Below are 24,428 nucleotides of genomic sequence, written 5' to 3' on the forward strand. Positions count from 1 at the left end.
CCCTCAGAGCCCTGTACAGCCAGCCCTGCCTCTCCATCCCTCATCTCACACTTTCATGCACTTTGCTGCTCAAACGCATTGACCTCTCTTGTTTCCAACACTGCTCCTCTCTACCTGATACTGCTCCTTCTCTACCTGACACCAGCACCCATGCTGTTCCTTCCACCTGGAATATTCTTTTGTCCAACTTTGCCTAGTTAAGACCAGCTAATAATATTCCAGACCTGGCTCAAGCAGCACTTCTTCAGATTAAGAGATACAAGTCAGATGTGCCTGCCACTTGCTTCCAGGAAGTCTGTGGTTCTCATTCACAGCATTTATTAGTCTGTGATTACATACATACACATGTATATTTATGTGATTATTTGGTACTGTCTTATTCCTCCAACTGATCATAACCCAATGAAGACAGAGATCATATCTGTTTTGCTCCCTGCCATATACCCAGAGCTTAGCATAGTGCTTGACATAGAGTAAGTGTTCAATAAATATTTGTTGAATGCATGAATGGAACAGGCTGAGAAATGCTGCTTTAAATTATTGGCATCATTAATTCACTCAATAAATAAAGAGATAAAAGATGGTATCAGAGGCATGGTACAGGGCCAGATCCTATACGACCTTATAGATTATTTTTTTAAAAGATGGAGTCTTGCACATGAAAAAATGCTCATCATCACTGGCCATCAGAGAAATGCAAATCAAAACCACAATGAGATACCATCTCACACCAGTTAGAATGGCGATCATTAAAAAGTCAGGAAACAACAGGTGCTGGAGAGGATGTGGAGAAATAGGAACACTTTTACACTGTTGGTGGGATTGTAAACTAGTTCAACCATTATGGAAAACAGTATGGCGATTCCTCAAGGATCTAGAACTAGATGTACCATATGACCCAGCCATCCCATTACTGGGTATATACCCAAAGGATTATAAATTATGCTGCTATAAGGACACATGCACACGTATGTTTATTGCAGCACTATTCACAATAGCAAAGACTTGGAATCAACCCAAATGTCCATCAGTGACAGATTGGATTAAGAAAATGTGGCACATATACACCATGGAATACTATGCAGCCATAAAAAAGGATGAGTTTGTGTCCTTTGTAGGGACATGGATGCAGCTGGAAACCATCATTCTTAGCAAACTATCACAAGAACAGAAAACCAAACACCGCATGTTCTCACTCGTAGGTGGGAACTGAACAATGAGATCACTTGGACTCGGGAAGGGGAACATCACACACCGGGGCCTATCATGGGGAGGTGGGAGTGGGGAGGGATTGCATTGGGAGTTATACCTGATGTAAATGACGAGTTGATGGGTGCAGCACACCAACATGGCACAAGTATACATATGTAGCAAACCTGCACGTTGTGCACATGTACCCTACAACTTGAAGTTTAACAATAATAAATAAATTAAAAAAAAAAAAAAAAAAAAGATGGAGTCTTGGCCGGATGCAGTGGCTCTTTTTTTTTTTTTTTTTTTTTGAGACGGAGTCTCGCTCTGTCGCCCAGGCTAGAGTGCAGTGGCCAGATCTCAGCTCACTGCAAGCTCTGACTCCTGGGTTTACGCCATTCTCCTGCTTCAGCCTCCCGAGTAGCTGGGACTACAGGTGCCCGCCAACTCGCCTGGCTAGTTTTTTGTATTTTTTAGTAGAGACGGGGTTTCACCGTGTTAGCCAGGATGGTCTCGATCTCCTGACCTCGTGATCCGCCCGTCTCGGCCTCCCAAAGTGCTGGGATTACAGGCTTGAGCCACCGCGCCCGGCCAGTGGCTCTTGCCTGTAATCCCAGCACTTTGGGAGGCCGAGGTGGGCAGGTCATGAGGTCAGGAGTTCGAGACCAGCCTAGCCAACATGGTGAAACCCCATCTCTACTAAAAATACAAAAATTAGCCTGGTGTGGTGGTGCACATCTGTAATCCCAGCTACTCCAGAGGCTAACGCAGGAGAATTGCTTGAACCTGGGAGGTGGAGGTTGCAGTGAGCCGAGATCGAGCCATTGCACTCCAGCCTGGGCAACAAGAGCAAGACTCCATCTCAAAACAAACAAACAAAAAAGATGGAGTCTCACTATGTTGTCTAGGCTAGAGTGCAACTGACTGTTCATAGGTGCAATCATAATGCACTGCAGCCTGGAACTCCCGGGCTCAAGTGATACTCGCACCTCAGCCTCCAGAGCCACGGGGACTATTCTGGCACCAATACACCTTGCATCTTGTAAGTCATTGTGAAGACTTGGGCTTTTAAAATGCATGACATGAGAAGCCACTGACTGGATAGTGGCATTCCAACTAACATTTTAAAAAGATCATTGTGATTGCTGGGTTGAAAAGATATGTATTACCTTAGAGATGTCCTGAAGGGGGAAAAAAAAAAGATAAGACATGAACAGGCAAGAATGCAGGCTGGGAGAGGAGTTAGAACACTGTGATGAGCTACCCAAGGGAAGATGGTGGCAGGGCTGGGTTGCTGATGGAGGAATGGGAGAAGTGGTCAGATTCTAGATACATTTTGAAGGTTAGAACCAAGATCTGCTGACAGGTTGGATGTGAAGCAGGAGAAAAAAGAGGAGTCAAGGAGAATATCAAGGTTTTTTGCCTTAGCAACTAAAAGCATGGAGCTGACATTTCCTGAGATGAAGAAGACTGGGGAAGTGGCGGTTTTGGGTTTGGGGAAGAGTTAGGCTCAGTCTCGGTCATGTTAACCTTGACATGCCAATAAGGCATCTCTTTAGAGATGCTGCCCAGGCTGCTGGGTATGTGAGCATGGAGTTTAGGGAAAGGTCTGGAATAGAGATATGGATTTGGGAGCTACCAGTATGTAGTAAGTAATAATGATCCAGAACACTGGATATTAATAGATGCTCCTTAAGAAACAAGAGTTCCATCATTAAATATGTATGGGGATGCTGGTTAACTAAGTTGAACTTACAAATCTTTACTGAAGGATCTCTCCAAGTTTCTGACATACTGAGCAACCAAAGAGAATCATTTTCAAAATTTACTTGATCATGGAATCATTTTACTGACATTTGAAAGAACTCTAGTGTTCCTTGCATTGTTGTCTGGGAAAGGTTGCTAAAAAGATGTCAAGGCAATGAAGCACTAAGTTCCTGATATAGCATCATTCAATCTAAGACTGTGGGGTCAACACAAAGGAAGGCATGCATTCGCTCAGGCTGGCTCTGCCCTTCCTCTGCCACTGTGTATTAACATTATGTACAACGAGGGCCTGTTTGCTCCCTTTCATTTTTCCATGTCTAACAGGAACAGGTGATGAAGGAGAATTTGTTTTCCTTTCCCAATAAGGTAACCTGCCTTTTTCTGAATGTGAACCACTGGCCACATGCCACCAGAGACGTCTTCGAGATACGGTGAGAGGCGCTGCCCACAGTACGTGAAGTACACCCGGCCCTTGGCTGGTTGTCCCGGAGGAGGTGGAGTCCCCTCGGTTCTCTCCCAGCCAATTCCTGCCACGTCACCTATAGCAGAGAATGGGAAGGAAAACACATTTTCTCCCTCTTATTAAGTAAAATTTAAATTTGCAACCAGAGTGTCACCCTACACATCACTGACTATTTATGCCCTCATTTACTTCTGAAATGGACATGAAGTTATTGTATTTATTTATTTACCAAGATGGAGTCTCACTCTGTTGCCCAGGCTGGAGTATAGTGGTGCCATCTTGGCTCACTGCAACCTCTGCCTCCCAGGTTCAAGCAATTCTCCTGCCTCAGCCTCCAGAGTAGCTGGGATTACAGGCGCCCACCAGCATGCCCGGTTAATTTTTGTATTTTTAGTAGAGATGGAGTTTTGCTGTGTTGGCCAGACTGGTCTCGAATTCCTGACCTCAGGCATTCCACCTGCCTCGGCCTCCCAAAGTGCTGGAATTACAGGCGTGAGCTACCGCACCCAGCCTAAGTTTTTGTACTTAGATATAAAGCAACATAACAGAAACAACCCATTTAAAGAAGCTGTCAGAATTTTTTAGAAGGAAAATGCCTAGTGTCTGTGTTAAATCAGTTATTGCAATTACATATTAAATTTAGCCTTTATTTTCCTGGCAGGCAAGACAAAAATGAAAAACACTAGGTACTATTTTTGAAATAGAAAAAATGGAAGTTTTTCTCTTTTGACACAAGGAGAATTACTTATGACAAACAAGTAAAAAGGTAATAGTAATATTATCTCCAGTGGAATATTCAGAAATGGCCTTAAAATATGTAATTTAAGGCCAGATGTGGTGGCTCATGCCTGTAATCCCAGCATTTTGGCAGGCCAAGGTGGGAAGATTGTTTGAGCACAGGAGTTCAAGACCAGCCTAGGCAAAACAGTGAGATCTCGTCTCTACAAAAATACAAAAATTAGTCAGGCATGGTGGTGTGTGCCTATGGTCCCAGTTACTCAGGAGGCTGAGGTGGGAGGATCACTTGAACCCAGGGGGTTGAGGCTGCAGTGAGCTATGATTGCACCACTGCACTCTAGCCTGGGTGACAGAGTGAGGCCCAGTCTCAAAAAAAAAAAAAAAAAAAAAAAAAAAAAAAAAGAAAGAAAAAAGAAAAGAAAAAAAATACATATATAATTTTAAACTCCACTCACAATGTAAGCTAAAGATAGACCATTAAATTCCATTATGTTCCCTACTTATAGGCATTTAAGGCATTTTGCAAAAAGTGAAGGTAACTAACATAATCCAGGCTGCTATCTGACAAGATGACTGGACACCGAGGTAGGACTCACAGAATCAAGAGGAGCCTGTCAATCGTATCAGCCTCTCTTACATCAGCTGTCTCAAGCAAGCTGCTAGCATGTGTGGCCTTATAATTTATCTTTTCTAAACTCTGCAATAAGTGGATGAAGTTCTAAGGTGCTGTTTTGATCACAGAGTCTCCTACGGCTTAGGTACCACAGGAATGCGAGCTTCCCAATAGTTGGGGACTTGTCATTGTTCACCACGGCATCCCCAGGGGCCAGAAGAGGCCCTAGCAGGTAAGAGATGCTCAGCAAGTATCTGCTGATGAATGGAAGCCCATGTATTGGTAGAGGGGTTGAGATTCTGTTAGACAGATTGGGTTGTAATTCCTATTCCTTTGCAGACACATTTCTCTAGGAAGAGGGTAGTCTGTATGCCTGTGGTCCAGTCCTAAATGTTCTCAAAAAGCAAAACTGATAAAACAACAAATACAGCAACAAGAAAATAAAAACACTGAAAACACTCCCCCAAACTACCACCGCCCCCTCCGCCCCACACACCCTTTTATGTTTAAAGCACTTAGGTAAGTACTCTGCTGAGATGTCTGAGTTCTGCTTTGTGAAGTAAGGGAAAAACTACTTTCCCCTGAAATGATTTCCAAGTCATAACATGGCTTGGCTTGAGTAAAAACACTACACTGCCGGGGGCCGGGCATGGTGGCTGACACCTGAGAGCCCAGCACTTTGGGAGGCTGAGGCAGGCAGATGACTTGAGGTCAGAAGTTTTGAGACAGCCTGGCCAACACGGTGAAACTCCGTCTCTACTAAAAATACAAAAATTAGCTGGGCGTGGTGGCAGACACCTGTAATCCCACCTATTCGGGAGGTTATGGCAGGAGAATTGCTTGAGCCTGGGAGGTGGAGGCTGCAGTGAGCTGCGATTGCACCACTGCACTCCAGCCTGAGCAAGACTCCATTTCAAAAGAACAAACAAACAAACAAACAACAAAAAAAAAACACAAAAAAACCACACTGTGCTCCCAGGAAAAGCGTAATTTAACAAGCAGCTCCCTTAAGGACAAGTGATGGCAAAAGTACCCTCCAGGCAGCTACAAGTGGTTACCTATTGGAGTGACTTCATATTCCCCATCTCATCATCCCAGACTGCTTACTAAGTATCTCAATTTAAGTTTTATTATAGATGAAGCCTAAGATGTATTGTCTAAAAATAAGTAACATATTTGGCTGCTTCAAATGTCAGCAGGACAATTCTGGTTTTTTGCTACAGCTGGAGTATGTAGGGCCAATCCTAATTCAACTACTATATAGATCTAGTTATTTACACAGAGGCTAAAAAGAAGGAGGAAAGGGTTCTTTATTGAGTTGACTGTCTATGTGACTGAAACATAGAGGCAGAATATTTGTCAAAGCTTGACCAGATGTTTATAGGCTATATCCACCAATAAGGTATTTCTCTCTCTCTCTTTTTCTTTTGAGATAGGGTCTCACTCTGTCACCCAGGCTGGAGTGTAGTAATATGATCACAGCTCACCATAGCCTCAACCTTCTGGGTTCAAGTGATTTTCCTGCCTCAGCCTCTCGAGTAACTGGGACCACAGACATGTGCCACCACTAATTTTTGTATTTTTTGTAGTGATGGGGTTTTGCCATGTTGCCCAGGATGGTCTTGAACTCCTGGGCTCAAGTGATCCTCTTGCCTCAGCCTCCCCAAATGCTGGAATTATAGGCGTGAGCTACTGTGCCTGGCCTGATAAGGCACTTCTCCAGTGCCTCACAGCTAGAGGTGGAGTTCTCTTTTTTTGAAGCTATTTATCTGCTCATTAGTGAATAAGTGAAGAAAGACTAAACTTCAGATAGAAGCAAAATCTCTGAATTATCTAATGATGAAGGCACAAAAGTACATGTAACTCTGGAGTTACCAAATGGAGGCTCTAATGGTGAGGGCTCATAAAGTAAGGGGTTTGGTATAAACTAGAGGGCAGCAAGGATGTGTTTGGTTTTCACTACATGACAAATTGCCCATTTCCAATTGCTAAATTTATTTAACTTTAACCTGTTCAGACCCAAATCTGAGACCAACAGAATCACACAGGGTGGAAAAGCTCCCACTGCACTCACCGGGGGAGAGAGTCACGTCTAAGCGAACGCTCTTCCACTGTAACAAACTGGAGCCATTGTAGTGCACGGCTCGGCCGTTGCTATGAAAAATACAAAGAAGGGAGGTCAAAGACAAGAAAGATAAGCCTCACTGGCCAACACACAAGCAGGGAAGTGGTGAAGTGGGGGGGGGAATCAGCATTGTGAGATTATTATAATATCACTTCAGTATTAAAATACCCACACCAGTATTTCCCAAACTGTATTCCTAGAATAAAGGGTTATAGAATTTGGAAAACAAACAAGTTTTTAAAAAATTACAGGACAACTAGGAAGGAATCTTACTAATGTGCACTGGAAATCTCCAGAATGGAAAAATAATGCTCTCCTTTCTCCAAACTCACTTGAAGACAGAACTCTATTTTGACTTCCTGAACACCTTACACACCTTGTGGGAAGCTACTGTTCTCTGTCACGCTGAGCTACTTCTTTTACTTACTTATGGAAAAGACAAGTGCCCACTGGATTAGTCCAAGCCCCATCTCGCTTCTCTGCTTCTGTAGTGAAGCCAAAGGAAACTATAGGCCCGGTGTCATCATCAGTATCTCCATAGGAAACGATTTCAATTTCCCAGTAAAAAGACGGGGCCTGAAGAGATGCCAGAAGAGAGCAGCAATCAGAGGGCTAAACACGGGCCTGAGACCTGCTTTTTCTTTCAAATTTGAAAATGCAAAAGACAATGTGTCATGTGATGTCTCACCTGAACTGGCAGTGGTGATGTGGCATAGATAAAAGTGCCCCGGGGCAGGCCTCCCCCAGCACTGGGGTCAGCCAGGAAGGTGACTGAGGTAAGGTGAGATGAGAACATGCAGGCTCGAACAGGCGGAAACACTCGTGAGGGGCTCCAAGTAATCTCTTTGGGCTGCATTCAGGGGAAAAACCCATATTCAGTAGAACTGCAAACACCAATCCCTTTATTTTCTCAAAGAAGAAAAAAATTTTATCTGATGTAATTAAAATATAGGCATACACACACACACACACACACACACACACACACATTTATTTACTTAGAGACAGAGTCTCACTCCCATCACCCAGGCTGGAGTGCAGTGGTGCAATCACAGCTAGATGCAGCCTCAAGCTCCTGGGCTCAAGTGATCCTCTTGCTTCAGCCTCCCCAGTAGCTGGGACTACAGGTGTGCATCACCACACTCAGCTAATTTTTGTATTTCTTTGTAAAGATGGGGTCTTGCTATATTGCCCAGACTGATCTCAAACTCCTGGGCTCAAGCTATCTATCTGTCTTGGCCTTCCAAAGTGCTAGGATTATAGGGGTGAGCCACCATGCCCCGCCAGGCACATGTATTTTTTAAAAAGCGTATCTTTTTTCCAAATAAAATTTTTACTACCCTTTTAAGACACTATTTATCTTCCATTATCATCAATTCCAAGGTCTGGTCCCCATCCTCTTATAGTCCCCATGTAGTTACAGAACAAATTTTAGTTCAATTTATAAATGCATGACTTAATATTCAGCTCAAAGCTAAGCAGGGGTACCATAGTGATACTTCCTTTTTCTTTTTTTAAAGGTTAGTTGTCTTGCTTTCTCAGTTTTATTTTTAATCATTCTAACCATAAAAATCTCAAGCGTCTCTATCAGATAAAAGCATCTTTTTTTATTTTTTATTTTTTTATTTTATTTTTATTTTTTGAGACAGAGTCTCATTCTGTCGCCCAGGCTGCAGAATCCCAGTTACTCAGGAGGCTGAGGTAGGAGAATCAGTTGAACCCAGGAGGTCGGGTTGCAGTGAGCTGAGATCAGGCCACTGCGCTCCAGCCTCAGTGACAGAGCGAGACTCCATTTAAAAAAAACAAAAAACCAAAAAAACGAATTCATGTAACACACAGTTCACCCATTTGAAGTGTATAAGTCAATGTTTTGTTTTGATTTTTAATATTTATGGGTACATGGTAGGTGTATACATTTATGGGGTAAGTCAATGGTTTTTAGTATATTCACAGAATTGTGCAACTATTATCGTGACCTAATTTTAGAACATTTTTGTCCCTACTGAAGGAAATTCCATACACTTTAGTAGTCAATCCCTGTTCCTCTCTTCCCTTAACTCTCCTTTGCCCCCAGCCCCTGGCAATCACTAATCTATTTTCTATATCTATGGATTTACCTGTACTAGACATTTCATAGAGATGGACTTACATAAGATGTGGTCTTTTGTGTCTGGCTTCTTTCACTTAGTATAATTTCAAGTTCATTCATGTTGTAGCATATATCAAAACCTCATTCCTTTTTATAAACAAATGATATTCCATTACATGGCTATAGCATATTTTGTTTATTTATTCATCAATTGATGGATATTTGCAGTTTCCACTTTTTGGCTATTGTGAATAATGCTGCTAAGAACATTAACAGATGTATCTATTTTTTAACATTTTGCCCCTCTTTTTTTTTTTTTTTTTGAAGACAGAGTCTTGCTGTGTCCCCCAGGCTGGAGTGCAGTGGCACAATCTCGGCTTACTGCAACCTCTACCTCCTGGGTTCAAGCGATTGTCCTGCCTCAGCCTCCCAAGTAGCTGGGATCACCAATGTGCACCACCACGCCCAGCTAATTTTAGTATTTTTAGTAGAGATGGGGTTTCAGCATGTTGGCCAGGCTGGTCTCAAACTTCCAGTCTCGTGTGATCTGCCCACCTCGGCCTCTCAAAATGTTGGGAGTACAGGCATGAGCCACCATGCCCAGCCCACTTTTGTTTTTTTAATTACTCACTCATATTCTCTATTATGAAAGGGACTGTATCTCTAAACTTAAAAAAAAAGCTTTCGTTTTATTATTGACAACACAAAGAAGCTATTTATAAATTACTAAGTTTTGTTCCCCTGCTATAATTTTCCAATATTCAGAATGTCAGCTTAATTTGCTTTGACAGTCAAAGATGAGAGCATGGCACCGCAAAGGAGGACATGTCACCGCAAAAGAATGCACCTCCAAACAGCTTTGCAAACACTTATTCTAAATGTCCTTAACTTGCTGCTGGCCTTACTCAATGATGTGTGTGGTGGCTGCAGGAGGTGCAAAGCACCACAGAAGGCTCACCTGTCTCCGGTCAGCCTGCAAAGGAGGCGGTGGGGGCCGAGCACAGTCCCGGTATAGCATCCTCAGCCGTTCACACTGTACCTCCACAACTGCAAGTCGCTCTCCTGTAGAAGGCACATGTTGAATCTGTGAAAACAGTTCCTGCTACTCCCAAGAGTATGCTGACTCTTTTGGAGCAGCATCAAAACAATAAAATGCACTTACAGAGCTCAATGAAATTCTATTTTTTTTTTTTTTTTTTTGAGACAGAGTCTCATTCTGTTGCCCAGGCTGGAGTGCAGTGGTGCAATCCTGGCTCCCTGCAACCTCCCCTCCTGGGTTCAAGAGATTCTCCTGCCTCGGCCTCCCGAGTAGCTGGGATTACAGGCACGTGCCACCATACCTGGTTAATTTTTGTATTTTTAGTAGAGACAGGGTTTTACCATGTTGGCCAGGCTGGTCTCAAACTCCTGACCTCAGGTGATCCGCCTGCCTTGGCCTCCCAAAGTGCTGGGATTACAGGCACGAGCCGCCATGCCTGGCCTGAAATTCTTACAAAAGAACAAATACCCCGAGACATCTTTGTCTTCCATACGTAGCCCAGCAGCACAACTATGAGGGCAAGTGTTTAGCCTCTGGTGCAGTCCAACTCCTGGATTCAGAACCTGGCCTCAGTACTCAGTATTTATCATCTCACTTGCAATACTGGGTAACAACAGCACCTGTATATCACAGGGCTGTTGTGAAGACGTGATGAAATAAGTAAAGCCCGTGGCTAAGTCCCTGGCACAGGCATTCAATAAATGTGTTATTATTCTCATCATCTAATAAATGAAGACTATTATCCTTATCATCTAAATTAATCTTTAAAAATCTAATATCTATGGAGCACCTGCTATGAGCAAGGCACACTGCAGGGTGTTGTAGAATACAAAGATAAATGAGCCAAAGCTCCTACTATGGAGGGAAAATAAGGTGCACACACACGCACACCACACACAGGCACACACACACAGTAAAGAGCACAGTGCAAGGCTGCAGTATGTGATTATGTAATACAAGGTACAAGCAGAGGCACAGGTGAATGAGCAGTGACTTCATTCAAGCATCCAGAAAGGCTTAATGAAAATATCATGAAGTTAGGTCTTAGAAAGCCGGGTGTGGTGGCTCACGTCTGTAATCCCAGCACTTTGGGAGGCTCAGGCAGACAGATCACTTGAGGCCAAAAGTTTAAAACCAGCCTGGCCAACATAGCAAACCATCATGTCTACAAAAAATATAAAAATTAGCCAGGCGTGGTGGCACATGCTTGTAATCCCAGCTACTCGGGAGGGTGAGGCATGAGAATCGCTTGAAGCCAGGAGGCAGAGGTTGCAGTGAGCTGAGATCACGCCACTGCATTCCAGCCTGGGTGACAGACCAAGACTCTGTCTCTAAATTAAAAAATAAATAAATAAATAAATAAATAAGAGATAAGAAACACCTGCCTTGGCCCTGCATGATGGTGCATGCCTATAATTCCAGCACTTCTAGAGGCTGAGGCAGGACTGCTTGAGCCCAGGAGTTTGAGACCAGCCTGGGAGACATAGTGAGAACCCGTCTCTACAAATTTTTGTTTTTTTGAGACAAGGTCTCTCACTCTGTTGCCCAGGCTGGAGTGCAGTGGCATGATCTCGGCTCACTGAAACCTCTGCTTCCCAGGCTCAAGTGGTCCTCCCACCTCAGCCTCCCAAGCAGGTAGGACCACAGGTGTGAGCCACCACACCTGGCTAATTTTTTGTATTTTTTGTAGAGACAAGGCCTTGCTATGTTGCCCAGGCTATAAAAATTACAATTTAAAAAAAAAAAAAAAAAAAAAAAAAAAACCTGTTTTAAAGGCTTGGTAGTGAAAACGGGCAGGAAAGGGATAAATTTCAGGAGCACTTTATTTTATTTTATTTTATTGAGACAGGGTCTCACTCTCTCTCTCAGGCTGGAGGGCAGTGGTGCAATCACAGCTCACTGCAGTGCTGACTTCCTGGACTCAGGTGATCTTCCTACCTCAGTCTCCCGAGTAGCTGGGACTACAAGTATCCACCACTATGCCTGGCTTTTTTGTAGATACAGAGTTTCTCCCATTTTGCCCAGGCTGGTCTCAAACTTTTGGGCTCAAGCATTCCACCTGCCTTGGCCTCCCAAAGTGCTGGGATTACAGGTGCGAGCCACTGTGCCCAGCCTCAGGAGTATTTTAAAGGAAGAACTGGATATGGCAAGTGATTGGATGTGAAGGGACAAAGAAGAGGCATTATACTTGACTCAGTAACTGGGCATCAAAACTAACCTGGCACGGTGTCTCATGCCTGTAATCCTAGCACTTTGGGAGGCTAAGGAGGGAAGATCACTTGAGCCCAGAGGCAACATAGGAGACCCCATCTCGTTTTTCTTTTTCTTTTCTTTTCTTTTCTTTTCTTTTTTTTTTGAGATGGAGTCTCGCTCTATCGACCAGGCTGGAGTGCAATGGCATGATCTCAGCTCACTACAACCTCCGCCTCCCGGGTTCAAGCTATTCTTCTGCCTCAGCCTCCTGAGTAGCTGGGATTACAGGCACTCACCCCCATGCCCGGCTAATTTTTTGTTTTTTTCTTTTTTTTTGAGACATAGTCTCACTCTGTCACCCAGGCTGAAGTGCAGTGGTATGATCTCGGCTCACTGCAACCTCTGCCTCCCGGGTTCAAGTGATTCTTCTGCCTCAGCCTCCTGAGTAGCTGGGACTATAGGCGTGCACCACCACACCTGGCTAATTTCTGTATTTTCAGTAGAGATGGGGTTTCACCATCTTGGCCAGGCGGTCTCGAACTCCTGACCTTGTGATCCACCACCTTGGCCTCCCAAAGTGCTGGGATTACAAGTTTGAGCTCCCGCGCCCGGCCTAATTTTTGTATTTTTAGTAGAGATGGGGTTTCACCACGTTGTACAGCCTGGTCTGGAACCCATGACCTCAGGTAATCCACCCACCTTGGCCTCCCAAAGTGCTGAAATTACAGGTGTGAGCCACAGCACCTGGCCCTCATTTTCCTAATAATTAAAAAAATTACGCTAGGTGCAGTGGCTCGCACCTGTAATCCCAGCACTTTGGCAGGCTGATCACTTGAGGTCTGGACAGATCACTTGAGGTCTGGGCAGATCGCTTGAGGTCAGGAGTTTGGGAACAGTCTGTCCAACATGGTAAAACCCCATCTCTACTAAAAATACAAAAATTATCCAGGTGTGGTGGCGGGCACCTGTAATCCCAGCTACTCAGTAGGCTGAGGCAGGAGAATCACCTGAACCTGGGAGGCAGAGGTTGTAGCGAGCTAAGATCATGCCACTATACTCCAACCTGGGCGACAGAGCGAGACTGCCTTTAAAAAACAAACAAAAAAATCAGCCGGGCATGGTGGTGTGTACCTGTGGTCCCAGCTACTCTGAGGCTGAAGCAAGAGGATTGCCTGAGCCCAGGTTGTGGCTGCAGTGAGCCTTGATTGCAACACTGCACTCCAGCCCGGGCGACAAAGCAAAACCCTGTCTCAAAAAACAAAAACAAAAACAAAAACAAAATTAGTCTGAATATTAAGTAAAGCAGGGAAATCGGGAAGGAGAGCTGATTCCAGAGTAAGGAATGACTTTGGTTATCAATTTGGTGCATTCGTGAGGCTGGGGAGGGGGATATTTTTAAAGAAGTAGCTGCTAAGCCTGGATCTCAGCAGAGGGATTGCTCAGTGTAGAATCCAGGAAAGCTCAGGAGAAGGGTAGGTAAAGTAAGGAGGGTCAGGGCAAAACTTGGAGCCCTGTTTCTTCCAGTGAGGTCTGATGGTCCCTGTAGCTTGCCGTCTGGGACCACCCTCTACTTAAAATTCTGACTTTGTAATCATGCTTCCTGGGAGTTCCGAGGAACTTCCAAAGTTGGAGAACATCTGGCTCAGGGAATAAGTACATTAGGAAGCTGGGAGAAGAGGAAACAGCTGAAACTGGGAGATTCTAGCTTCTGCAAGGGGGTAAAATAATGTTGAGAACTTTTTTGGTTTCTATGTGCCTTTTCTTCAGGCTCAAAAATATGCTTCCTCTGTTATTTCAACCAAGGGATCTAGTTAATGTCTCAGGAATGTTTTTTTCTTTCTCTCTCTCTCTCTCTCTCTCTCTCTCTCTCTCTTCTTTCTTTCTTTCTTTTAGACAGAGTCTTCCTCTGTCGCCCAGGCTGGAGTGCAGTGGCACGATCTCGGCTCATGGCAATCTCCAACTCCCGGGTTCAAGCGATTCTCGTGCCTCAGCCTCCCGAGTAGCTGGGATTACAGGAACACCCCACCACGCCTGGCTAATTTGTGTATTCTTAGTAGAGACAGGGCTTCACCATGTTGGCCAGGCTATTCTCGAACTGCCCGCCTCGGCCTCCTAAAGTGCTGGGATTACAGGCGTGAGCCACCATACTCGTCCTTCAGGAATATTTTTTCAAGGAAAAAAGTTTTGTAGTGCTATCTCCTTAGACCAAATGGAATCTGGTACTGTCTTCTTTAGATAGAGACGCTATAAAATTTAGCTATCAGTGAGTAAATATTAGAATGGCCAAGTTTGCCACTTAATTCATCCCAGAAGAGGAAAAATAATGGAAGTTGATTAAAATATTTTAAAATTTAAAAATTTGAAAAATTTGAGTATCAATACATTATCGCTGATAAATTTCATGACATTTTCATATATAAAATAAAAATTTTAATACCTTAAAAAATGAAATCAAATAACTCTCTCTCCTCTACCTACCCCTCACCTTGAATCTTGTTTATTAAACAGTTTTTCTCCTGAGCATAGTCTATGCTTCCCTTGTAGGCCTAAGAATCTACCACTGTTCTGCAAAGTAACCCAGAATGCAGGTTTTTCCCTCTGGTTTTTATCACTGATACTGGAGTCAGTAAACTTTGCTATTTACTTTAAATGTCAGAACCATTTCTGGTAACCTAATAAGTGAGTTATTAAGGATCCTTTTTTTTTTTTCTTTTTCTTTTTGAGATGGAGTCTTGCTCTGTCACCCAGGCCGGAGTGCAGAGGCGCAATCTCGGCTCACTGCAAGCTCCGCCTCCCAGGTTCACGCCATTCTCCTGCCTCAGTCTCCTGAGTAGCTGGGACTACAGGCGCCCACCACCACACCCGGCTAATTTTTTGTATTTTTAGTGGAGATGGGGTTTCACCGTGTTAGCCAGGATGGTCTTGATCTCCTGACCTCGTGATCCACCTGCCTCGGCCTCCCAAAGTGCTGGGATTACAGGCGTGAACCACTGCGCCTGGCCCAAGGATTCTTCAACTTTACATAGGATACTATTTAGAATACAAATCAATGTGCATAAGCTCATAGTCTTTTTTGTAGTAATTAACAAGCACTTCCCACACATTTCTTTGCAACTCTTTGTTACCGCAAAGTAGTTTTCCGCTAGGAAAAATAGGTTAGGTGGACTATGATCAAAACCACGTGAGACCACCGCTCTAAATTATTACAAATCCTACCCTGTGCATTCAGTATCAATGTAAATTTCACAATTAAGACCTCTTTATTCTATAAAATACATAAAAGAGGATACCCAGAAACAGTACCAAAGAAAATCAAATGATTAATTCAGCATGTTATATGCTGCTATAATCAGTCAAAATATGTCTTTGAATGCAATCTAAGCCAACAATATAAAAAAAGTCAGAGGCAGTGAACTAAGGACCTACTAAGAGTACAAAACGAAGTCACAAGTAATTTCACCCTTGAAGCCTAGCACACCCCTTGCTTCTGTTCTTGTTCTCTATTCTTAGGATCTCTCTGAGGTTTATTAATGGTTCCTGGATCTCCCAGCTGGAGCTTCTGCTGAATCCAAGGCACTACCCTTATCAAAAGAAAGAGATGTGAGAAGTAAAACAGATATAGACAAATTTAAAAATAAAAAGAAAACAACAGAAATGACCACAATGTGAAAGAGTAACAAAAATTACAAACAGAAAAGATATTAGAGAGTTACTGACAAAATAAATGGCATGATAAAAAGTAATACAGATTTTTTAAATGACCAAAAAAAAAAAAAAAAAAAAAGAGGATGAACCTACAAACACTAACGGAGTTTAAAGCTGTCCATTTCTAACATGAAGTTTGTGAAAATGTTAGCATTAGAGCATTGAAGGAATGCTAATTGAATTGTGAACAATTTCACTTCCAGTTATATCCTTGGGGACAAAGGGTAAATTTTCATTTAACCAGGCCAACTACCAATTTACAGGAAACAGAAGGGTAAATGAACACAGTAAATGACACCACAGGGATACAGTCATCAAAATTCAGACTAGGAAACCTTCCACAAACAAATTGTAAGGCAGAAAAAAACAAAACAAAACAAAAAAAGCAAAGACTAAGAGGAATCTATATTTTAAGATAGATTAAAAAGACACAGCAACAAAGTAACAATTTGTAAGCTTTATTTGGATCCCCATTCAAATAAATAAATGTAAAAACAAGAATGATCGTTATGGGAAAATGAGGAAGTTAAACACTGACTAGATATGTATATACACATATTTTTAGAGACAGGGTCTCACGATGTTGCCCAGGCTGCACTCAAACTCCTGGGCTCAAGCAATCCTCCTGCCTCAGCTTCCCAAGTAGCTGGGATTACAGGCACATGCTGCCATGCCCAGCTTAGATACTTAATAATATTTTTAAATTACTGTTAATAATGTAGACAGGTGATAATGGTGTTATAGTTATTTAAGATTCTTTATTTTTCAGAGACATATGCTAAAATATTTATGAATAAAATAATATCTAGGATTAAAAATAATTCCAGGGGTTGCAGCACAGATAAAACAGGATCAGTTATGAGTTGACAACTGTTGAAACTGGATAATGGAATCCTGAAGGTTCATTATACTAGTCTCTCAATTTTGCTATTTGTTTGGACTTTTCCATACACACACAGACACACACACACATGCCAGGATGGATGTTAGTGCAAACTCTTGACTGGGAATTCAAGTGTAGCCAATGACAACAGTCAAAATGTACACGCCAGGCCTAAGGACAGCTCCTAAATATTATAGTTCTAACAGGTAAATAAAGGCAACAAATCAATAGGAATGAAGAAAAGAAAACACTCTGACATGGTCTTAAAGCTAAATTGAAAAATGCTGATTTCCTAACTGGTATAGATTAAAGCATTTTATTTACATTTCTAGGTCTGTGATGCATGTGAGTTGTGACAGGTGTTGTCCTTACAGCTCAGCTGTTTTGACGTGTGTGTATGAAAACACTTAACATGCCATTATCAAATTGCAAAAGTGCTGAGAAAATTCAATAAAACAGGGTGGTAAAGAAAGTTCAGGTACTTACCAGCACTGCATTCCTGGGCTACTAGGTTAAGAACTTCAACAGCTGCTGGACATTGTTGTATGAATTCTTCACAAAATAAGCTGTCTTCTAAAAGCTGGGCCATGACCAGGCATGCTCTTAATGTTAAAAGATTTACAATATTTCAAAGTCATCAGTGTTCATTGTCTAAAAAAGTCAACTGTGAAAAACATTTCAATCAATTTTGTCCCCCAGTTTACAAGGTTCAAATTCCCCACTCTTCTTGCTTTTTTTCTGAGCTGGACTGTCTTGCAAATATATAAATAACTTCTCTTTTGCCACACAGTAACTGCTGACACTGCATGAAGAATTGGAAAAGAGAAAAATGGCTGCCATCACCACTAAATGGAGACACAAAGTGCTGGGTGAGAAATCAGCACTGTCTCTTAAAAGTTTTTCCTAACTGTGCCCTAGGGAAGCAAGAGGGATTCAAAAACTGGGAAAATCTGTATGGTGATCGCTCTCACCTGATGCAAAATACATACTAGAAGTTTCTAAGAAGTTCCATTGTTGGCCACGCACAGTGGCTCACGCCTGTAATCCCAGCAATTTGGGAGGCCAACGCAGGTGGATCACCAGAGGTCAGGAGTTTGAGACCAGCCTGGCCAACATGGCGAAACCCCATCCCTACTAAAAATATAAAAATTAGCCAGGGGTGGTGGCACCCGCCTGTAATTTCAGCTACTCAGGAGGCTGCGGCAGGAGAATCGCTTGAACTAGGGAGGCAGAGGTTGCAGTGAGCCGAGATCATGCCACTGCACTCCAACCTGGGTGACACAGTGAGACTCTGTGTCGAAAAAAAAAAAAAAAGAAGTTCCACTGTCAAAAAGAGACACTTGTTATTGCTATTTAATGCTAAATAAATGTATTTGCAGGAAAAGACCAACACCAACCCCTGTGTGCATATCCTAGGTTTCCCATCTTCAGTTTGGAAAGTGATAGGCCAGATATGTATCAATGTGGCCTGAATCATTTTATTTATTTAATTATTTATTTGAGATGGAGTTTTGCTCTTGTTGCCCAGTCTGGAGTACAGTGGCACACTCTCAGCTCACTGCAACCTCCACCTCCCGGGTTCAAGCGATTCTCCTGCCTCAAGGTAGTAGAGTTATTCCTGTGTTGGAACAAAGTTCTTTTAACAAAGCAAATCAGTGGGGCCTTATATATGTGTTTCATACATCACATTTCATTTGTATGTTTATTTTCTTAGGTGAACAGCTAAACTTTATTTTGAAGTGTAGACACTGGGGAATGCAACAGAAATTGCAGAAATTAAGGAATGCAACGAACCGTGGAAAAAACTGTAAAAGAATGGTTACTGTTGCTCAGTTTAGTGTGAGCTTCAAGCTGTGGACTCATTAAGCTGGGAGTGGTGGGGCCCACCAAGGATCCCTTCTTCTGTCAGCTTGTACCACGTCAGCACATCAAGCAACATGGGGAGGGTACTCACCTTGTCCTTATTTCAGCAAGGAGCCGAACGACTGCCATCACAGGAGCTGACCCATCTCCTGTTGCAGGAAGTGAGGTGTGAATAGAGAGACTTCCCTCCTGAGGAAGCAACATGGACTGGACTGCCTGTACTACCTTCTCAGTAATGGACAGTTTATGAAGAGGCAATGCCTGATAGCGGTGGGGGGCATGGCAAAAAGTTAAATTCAAGTAGTTAGTTTATAAGAAATGAGGGTGTTATTATTATCTGGAGTTCTTAAATTTTCAGTTAAAAAAATAAAATCACCATACAGAAAACTGCAAAACACATCAAAACAATTAAAAATACACTGTAGAATAGCCCTAACGAACAAAGAAATGAATTTGGTCATCTAGATGAAAATTTTCACATAAGCATTACTATTAAATAACTATAACCAATATATAAACATACATCGCAAGTACAATTTAAGACAATCAAGCATTTGTGCTTCTGCACTGAGCATGTGCATAGACTCATTACAGTACAGTTACCATTGGCAGATATTTTACGAAGCATTTAAAAATCACCTTACCTCTGATCTTGGAACACAAAGTCTAGACAATGGAATAGTCAATGTGTCTGACGCTTGCGAAGTCTTTCTACAGTCTATGGGTGGGAATCTGACTGTAGCTATACCTTCCTGTTCATTGATAGAAGCCACTACTCCAATGCTTCCTGAGATTCCTTTACCTAAAACCTGGAGACAGAGATAGATTAGCACTACCAGCCAGCTCTGATGTGTGGGCAGCTGTGTTATGACACAAGAGGAAAGAGTAAATTTATAGTTGCCATTGTTGGCGTTACAGTAGTTTATACTACCAGCGTAGCAGATACCAATCCCTAGACATGACTTATTATAGGCCCTAAAACCTAACTGCAAGGTGATCACAATGTGCTGTCCTCTCAAACAGAAACTCGTTACTGCTAGGCCAGGTGCGGTGGCTCATGCCTGTAATCCCAGCACTTTGGGAGGTTGAGGCAGGCGGATCACTTGAAGTCAGGAGTTCGAGACCAGCCTGGCCAGCATGGTGAAACCCCATCTCTTAAAAATACAAAAACTAGCCAGGCAAGGTGGTGGGTGCCTGTAATCCCAGCTACTTGGGAGGCTGAGGCAGGAGAATCATCTGAACCTGGGAGGCAGAGGTTGCAGCGAGCTGAGATTGCACCACTGCACTCCAGCCTGGGGAATAGAACAAGACTCTGTCTCAAAGCAAACAAAAAACTTGTTACCGCTGTTTAATGGTAAATAAATTTTGGCAAGAAGACACTCTTTTCCTTCCATTCTAATTCCATCATCAATTCTAAGACTGATACTGATCACACTACAGGACACAAGTATTGCAGTTAACCTAAGATCGTATTGCATTAATATCTGAATGATGTGTGGCACAGTGTGGATTTGAATTCAAGAGTTTCTCAAATTCCTTATTTAACTTGAAGAAACAGGTTTTTTTGTCCAGCTGGTTGGATAATACTTGTCTTACAGATGATCAGCTAACCAATGGATGCTTATATATATGGGAGAAGCAATGATTTGGGGAAAACGGTGGTTGGTACCTGAACCTCGGATCCTATCTTGATTGTCTCTTTGAAGCCTCCAAGTGCACACAGTGCAGCAACAGCCTGGCGGGCAATTCTCTGAAGTTTGGCAAGTTTCCTGCCACTGCTGCTGCCATTTTCCAGAATGCTTTCTGCGTATTTCCCCAATTGTGGAATGTACATCAGTGCTCGAGACAGAACCTAAATATAAAAGCAGCCCGTGCACTAGGAGTTAAAGCTTTGGTTGTTTTGACGCCAAGGGTGACAAAGTGTCTACAACAGGGCCTGGGTCCCATGTATTAAAGGAACTCTGGACATGTGAGGGACCAAAAAGCTATCAGGTATGGCCAATGACATTTGCCCATATTTGTCTATGTAACTGGACAAAACTGGAAATACACAACTGGGAGAATAAAACATCACATCACTAAAACCTCTAAAATGAAACAATCATTTATCTGAAGGAAAACCATTCCAGCATACTGTCCACTTGTCAACACTCAATTACCTTCAGGACATGTCATAAGGGGTTCACTTGAAGAGTAGCTGTGGAAAGCAGGAATTGATTACAGATCTGTAGTTTCAGGCAACTGGGATACTGTTTGTAATGATGAATCACTTACTAATAGGGCACTCAGGCAGTGTAAATCACACAGAGGCCTCCTTGGACTTAGCGAGTACGTTTAAATCCAATAAACCAATGCTGCATGATCTCCTAATGTCAGTACCAATCTAACATAAGCAAGAAGAAGAGAAACAAGGCCTGTCACTCTTTCCCGGGGAATACTGTCCTATCTTCTGCAAAATGAGAACCGGCAGTGACAGGAGATATAGGTTAACAGAGTTGAAACTACTACAGCAAGGCAAATTCCAGGGGAAAGTCAGTTAACAGGTATATCTGACGAATATGGACTAAAATGTCCCTTGCTGGGTATGATTCTAACTCTAATTAGCTTACTTCTTACTTTCTCAGTTGAGTAGCAACACTGTGCTAACCTTCTCTGCTGTTGTGGTCCATATTTGAGCAGCATTTGATTCGGGTGCCATGAGCAAGCTATGTAGCAAGGCGATCACTTCTGCAGCCATGCTGTTTGCCACGTGCCCACTGATGAAGGGACGCACGGGATCAGTCCTGCAAGTGTCAACAGGAAAAAGTGTCAGTGCCCAGTGATGATTAAGACAGCAGGGAAGTGGCTTTCAGGGTTACCATCAGAGAGAAACCTTTTCTATTTACATAAGAAAAAGTGGATTCCATTGACTGAAAAAATAAGAAGCTGCATTATCATTAGGAAGAAATCACTGTGTCATATTCCTTGTGGTATCTGAAGAACTGCCTCAAACAATGGACCTCAAACTTTATTTATAAGCCATGAGGATCAGGGAAAGACACTGCATTGCAACTATTCCTGGCTTTCAAGCACAAAACACCTCGAACCAACTTCACAGAGGTAACACTTAACTGCTGCTTCTGCTCCTAGAAAGAAGCGTGTGTGTGTGTTCAGTTGGTGCAGTGAAGATATACCATTTGCAAGAAATAAAGGTAGCAAGACCAGAGTTTTTTAATACTACTCAAAATAATCCTCTGGCTATAAATGTCCCCTCAGCCAGGAGCATCCCTCTATTCTTTCATGACAACCTCAGATCTACCTGGATAGTCATTACTCTCTGAAGTACTCCAGGCTGTACCTTGAGTGCAACTACTACAGTAGATGGAGGCCTCATTTCCAAGAGGTTAAGAGGATGGTAGAAAATTAAAATACGAAAAACAAACCCATTACAAAGTAAACCTGAGATAAGTGTGGATAGCTTCTACCTGTGGAAGGTTTACCTCGCAAGCTCCGAGTTCCTCTCTCGGCAAATGGAAGTTTGGGCGGTTTTCTTTTTGTCACCTGTGGATAGTCCACTCACAGTCTCTGGGTTGATAGACTCTACAGGTGGCCCAATGCTGACGATGAGGCCCGACTGTGCCCACTTGGTGGCTTTCCGCAGGGCGGCTGCAGCCTCTTCTGTAATCACTTCACAACAGCCACCCTAGGGGTGAGGTTGAAGACGCTGAGAAGATTCATTTCATTCTTCCCAGCACTATATTTTTCAAGTCTATTTCCCCTCAATTACCAAAGCCATCCACGCTCATTTTTTTAAAAATTCAAACATAAAATATTATATGTAGAGAGTAAAATTTCCATAGACATCCCAGACCTCATTCAGGCTGAGATAATGGTTAGTCATCTAGATCACTTCCGTGCAAATTCTGGCATACGTATCAGAGGGCCCCGACATGCAGGCTGCTTTTCATTTTGCTTTTATCAGTTATCAGTATATCACAGAGACTCTTCCATATCAATACATGGAGATCTACCTCATTGTTTTTCATAGTTGCACAGCATTTCATTATATGACTGTAATAATTTCTTAACCAATCCCCTGTTTATGAGTACGTGGATCCTATTTTTTGTTTTTGTTTTGTTTGAGACTGAGTTTTGCTCTGTCGCCCAGGCTGGAGTGCAATGGTGTGATCTTGGCTCACTGCAACCTCCGCCTCCCGGGTTCAAGCGATTCTCCTGCCTCAGCCTCCGAAGTAGCTGGAATTACAGGTGCCTGCCACCACGCCTGGCTAATTTTTGTATTTTTTAGTAGAGACAGGGTTTTGCCATGTTGGCCAGCCTGGTCTTGAACTCCTGACCTCAGGTGATCCACCTGCCTTGGTGTCTCAAAGTGCTGGGATTACAGGTGTGAGCCAAAGCTCCTGGCCTATTTTGTTGTTTCAAACCAAACTGTGAAGAACACCCTGTGTTTCTCCCTGGACACTTGAGACTTTATTTACCCTCGCCTTGACAATAAAGGCTATTATTAATTTTTTTGACTTTACTTGTCTGACAGATGGAAAATGATGTATTACTATTGTTTTTATTCCTTTCCTTTGATTATGTGTGAGCCTGGGCATATTTTTATATTTTCAATAAGGTATTTGTAATTCTTATTATCTGTTATTTTCTTAGCAACCTTTCACCTATTTTCAACTATCTCACCTATCTCAAACTATTTTTAGGCTATTAAACTATTTTCAACTTTAAACTATTAAACTTTCTTAAAAGAAATAAGAAAAAATTTCTAGGTCAAAACTAAAAGTTCTGATTTTGACAAACTGATTTTGACTAAAATGGCCTCAATTAAGGCACTGAATTCAATTTCTCACCTTGCCTCTTCGTTGGAACTTGAACTAATTTTCTTTTCTTAATTTGTTCTGAAAATCTAAAGCATGACAAATACTCTACAATTTCAGGTTTAATCAGTTTAACCTCATGAGGTTACCTTGGTCATGTCTCGATCCATCTTCACAACTTTCTCCATGTTGGCGCCAGTACCAAGTCGGAAAGGTCGTCCTTCTGAACTACTAAAAAAAGGCAGGCAGAGAGCAGAGCACACCTTACAGGCACTGCCAAAAGTGGGCTGCACGTCATGGGGCCACTCAGTCATGGTGAGGCCCTATTATACACTAACATGAGCTTTTTTTTCCTCTTTTTTGAGACAGGGTATTGCTCTGTCACCCAGGCTGGAGTGCAATGGCGTGATCACAGCTCACTGCAGCCTCGACCTCCCTAGGTTCAGGTGATTCTCCCACCTTAGTCTCCCAAATGGCTGGGACCACAGGTTCACGCCACTATGTTTGGCTAATTTTTGTATATTTTGAAGAGACGGGATCTCGCTATGTTGCCCAGGCTGGTCTCGAGCTCCTGGGCTCAAGCCATCCTCCTGCCTTGGACTCCTAAAGCACTAGGATTATAGGCATGAGCCACCATGCCTGGCCCTCTAACACTAGCTTTTAAAATCCACAGTAAAACTCAATTTTTCAAAAAGGAAATCATTTATTACTGCTTAATTATAGTACTTTAGGGCCCAAAACAACAGCGTTTTTAGAGTTGTAAGTAAATCTAGAAATCCAGATGAAAATAATGCACAAAATGAAAAATTGACATGAACCCAGAACAAAGGCAGGGCCTGAGGACATCATCTAAACCCCAAGGAGAGGGAACTTTAATGACACCATAAATGTGATCTCTTGGCAAATGACTGGATCTTCCTTTCTAACAGTTCAGCTTCCCCTGCC

General features: G+C 42.6%; 1 protein-coding gene across 9 annotated transcripts in view; it reads right to left on the reverse strand.

The window, feature by feature from the left end:
- The window catches only part of HECTD4 (HECT domain E3 ubiquitin protein ligase 4), a 222,744-nt gene that overhangs the window by 53,310 nt on the left and 145,006 nt on the right, over positions 1-24,428 (reverse strand). For all 9 annotated transcript variants that reach the window (XM_008004780.3, XM_008004781.3, XM_037996501.2 and 6 more), the window contains exons 38-49: positions 23,633-23,714; positions 22,149-22,351; positions 21,317-21,452; positions 20,339-20,521; positions 19,314-19,478; positions 18,761-18,930; positions 17,293-17,408; positions 9,945-10,048; positions 7,586-7,747; positions 7,325-7,473; positions 6,847-6,926; positions 3,334-3,497 (exon numbers count right to left, since the gene is read on the reverse strand). In XM_008004780.3, coding sequence (XP_008002971.1) covers positions 3,334-3,497; positions 6,847-6,926; positions 7,325-7,473; positions 7,586-7,747; positions 9,945-10,048; positions 17,293-17,408; positions 18,761-18,930; positions 19,314-19,478; positions 20,339-20,521; positions 21,317-21,452; positions 22,149-22,351; positions 23,633-23,714 — 1,714 coding nt within the window. The remainder of the gene's footprint in view (positions 1-3,333; positions 3,498-6,846; positions 6,927-7,324; positions 7,474-7,585; positions 7,748-9,944; positions 10,049-17,292; positions 17,409-18,760; positions 18,931-19,313; positions 19,479-20,338; positions 20,522-21,316; positions 21,453-22,148; positions 22,352-23,632; positions 23,715-24,428) is intronic.

This window comes from Chlorocebus sabaeus, chromosome 11 (assembly GCF_047675955.1).
Source record: "Chlorocebus sabaeus isolate Y175 chromosome 11, mChlSab1.0.hap1, whole genome shotgun sequence".
Lineage (NCBI taxonomy): Eukaryota > Metazoa > Chordata > Mammalia > Primates > Cercopithecidae > Chlorocebus > Chlorocebus sabaeus.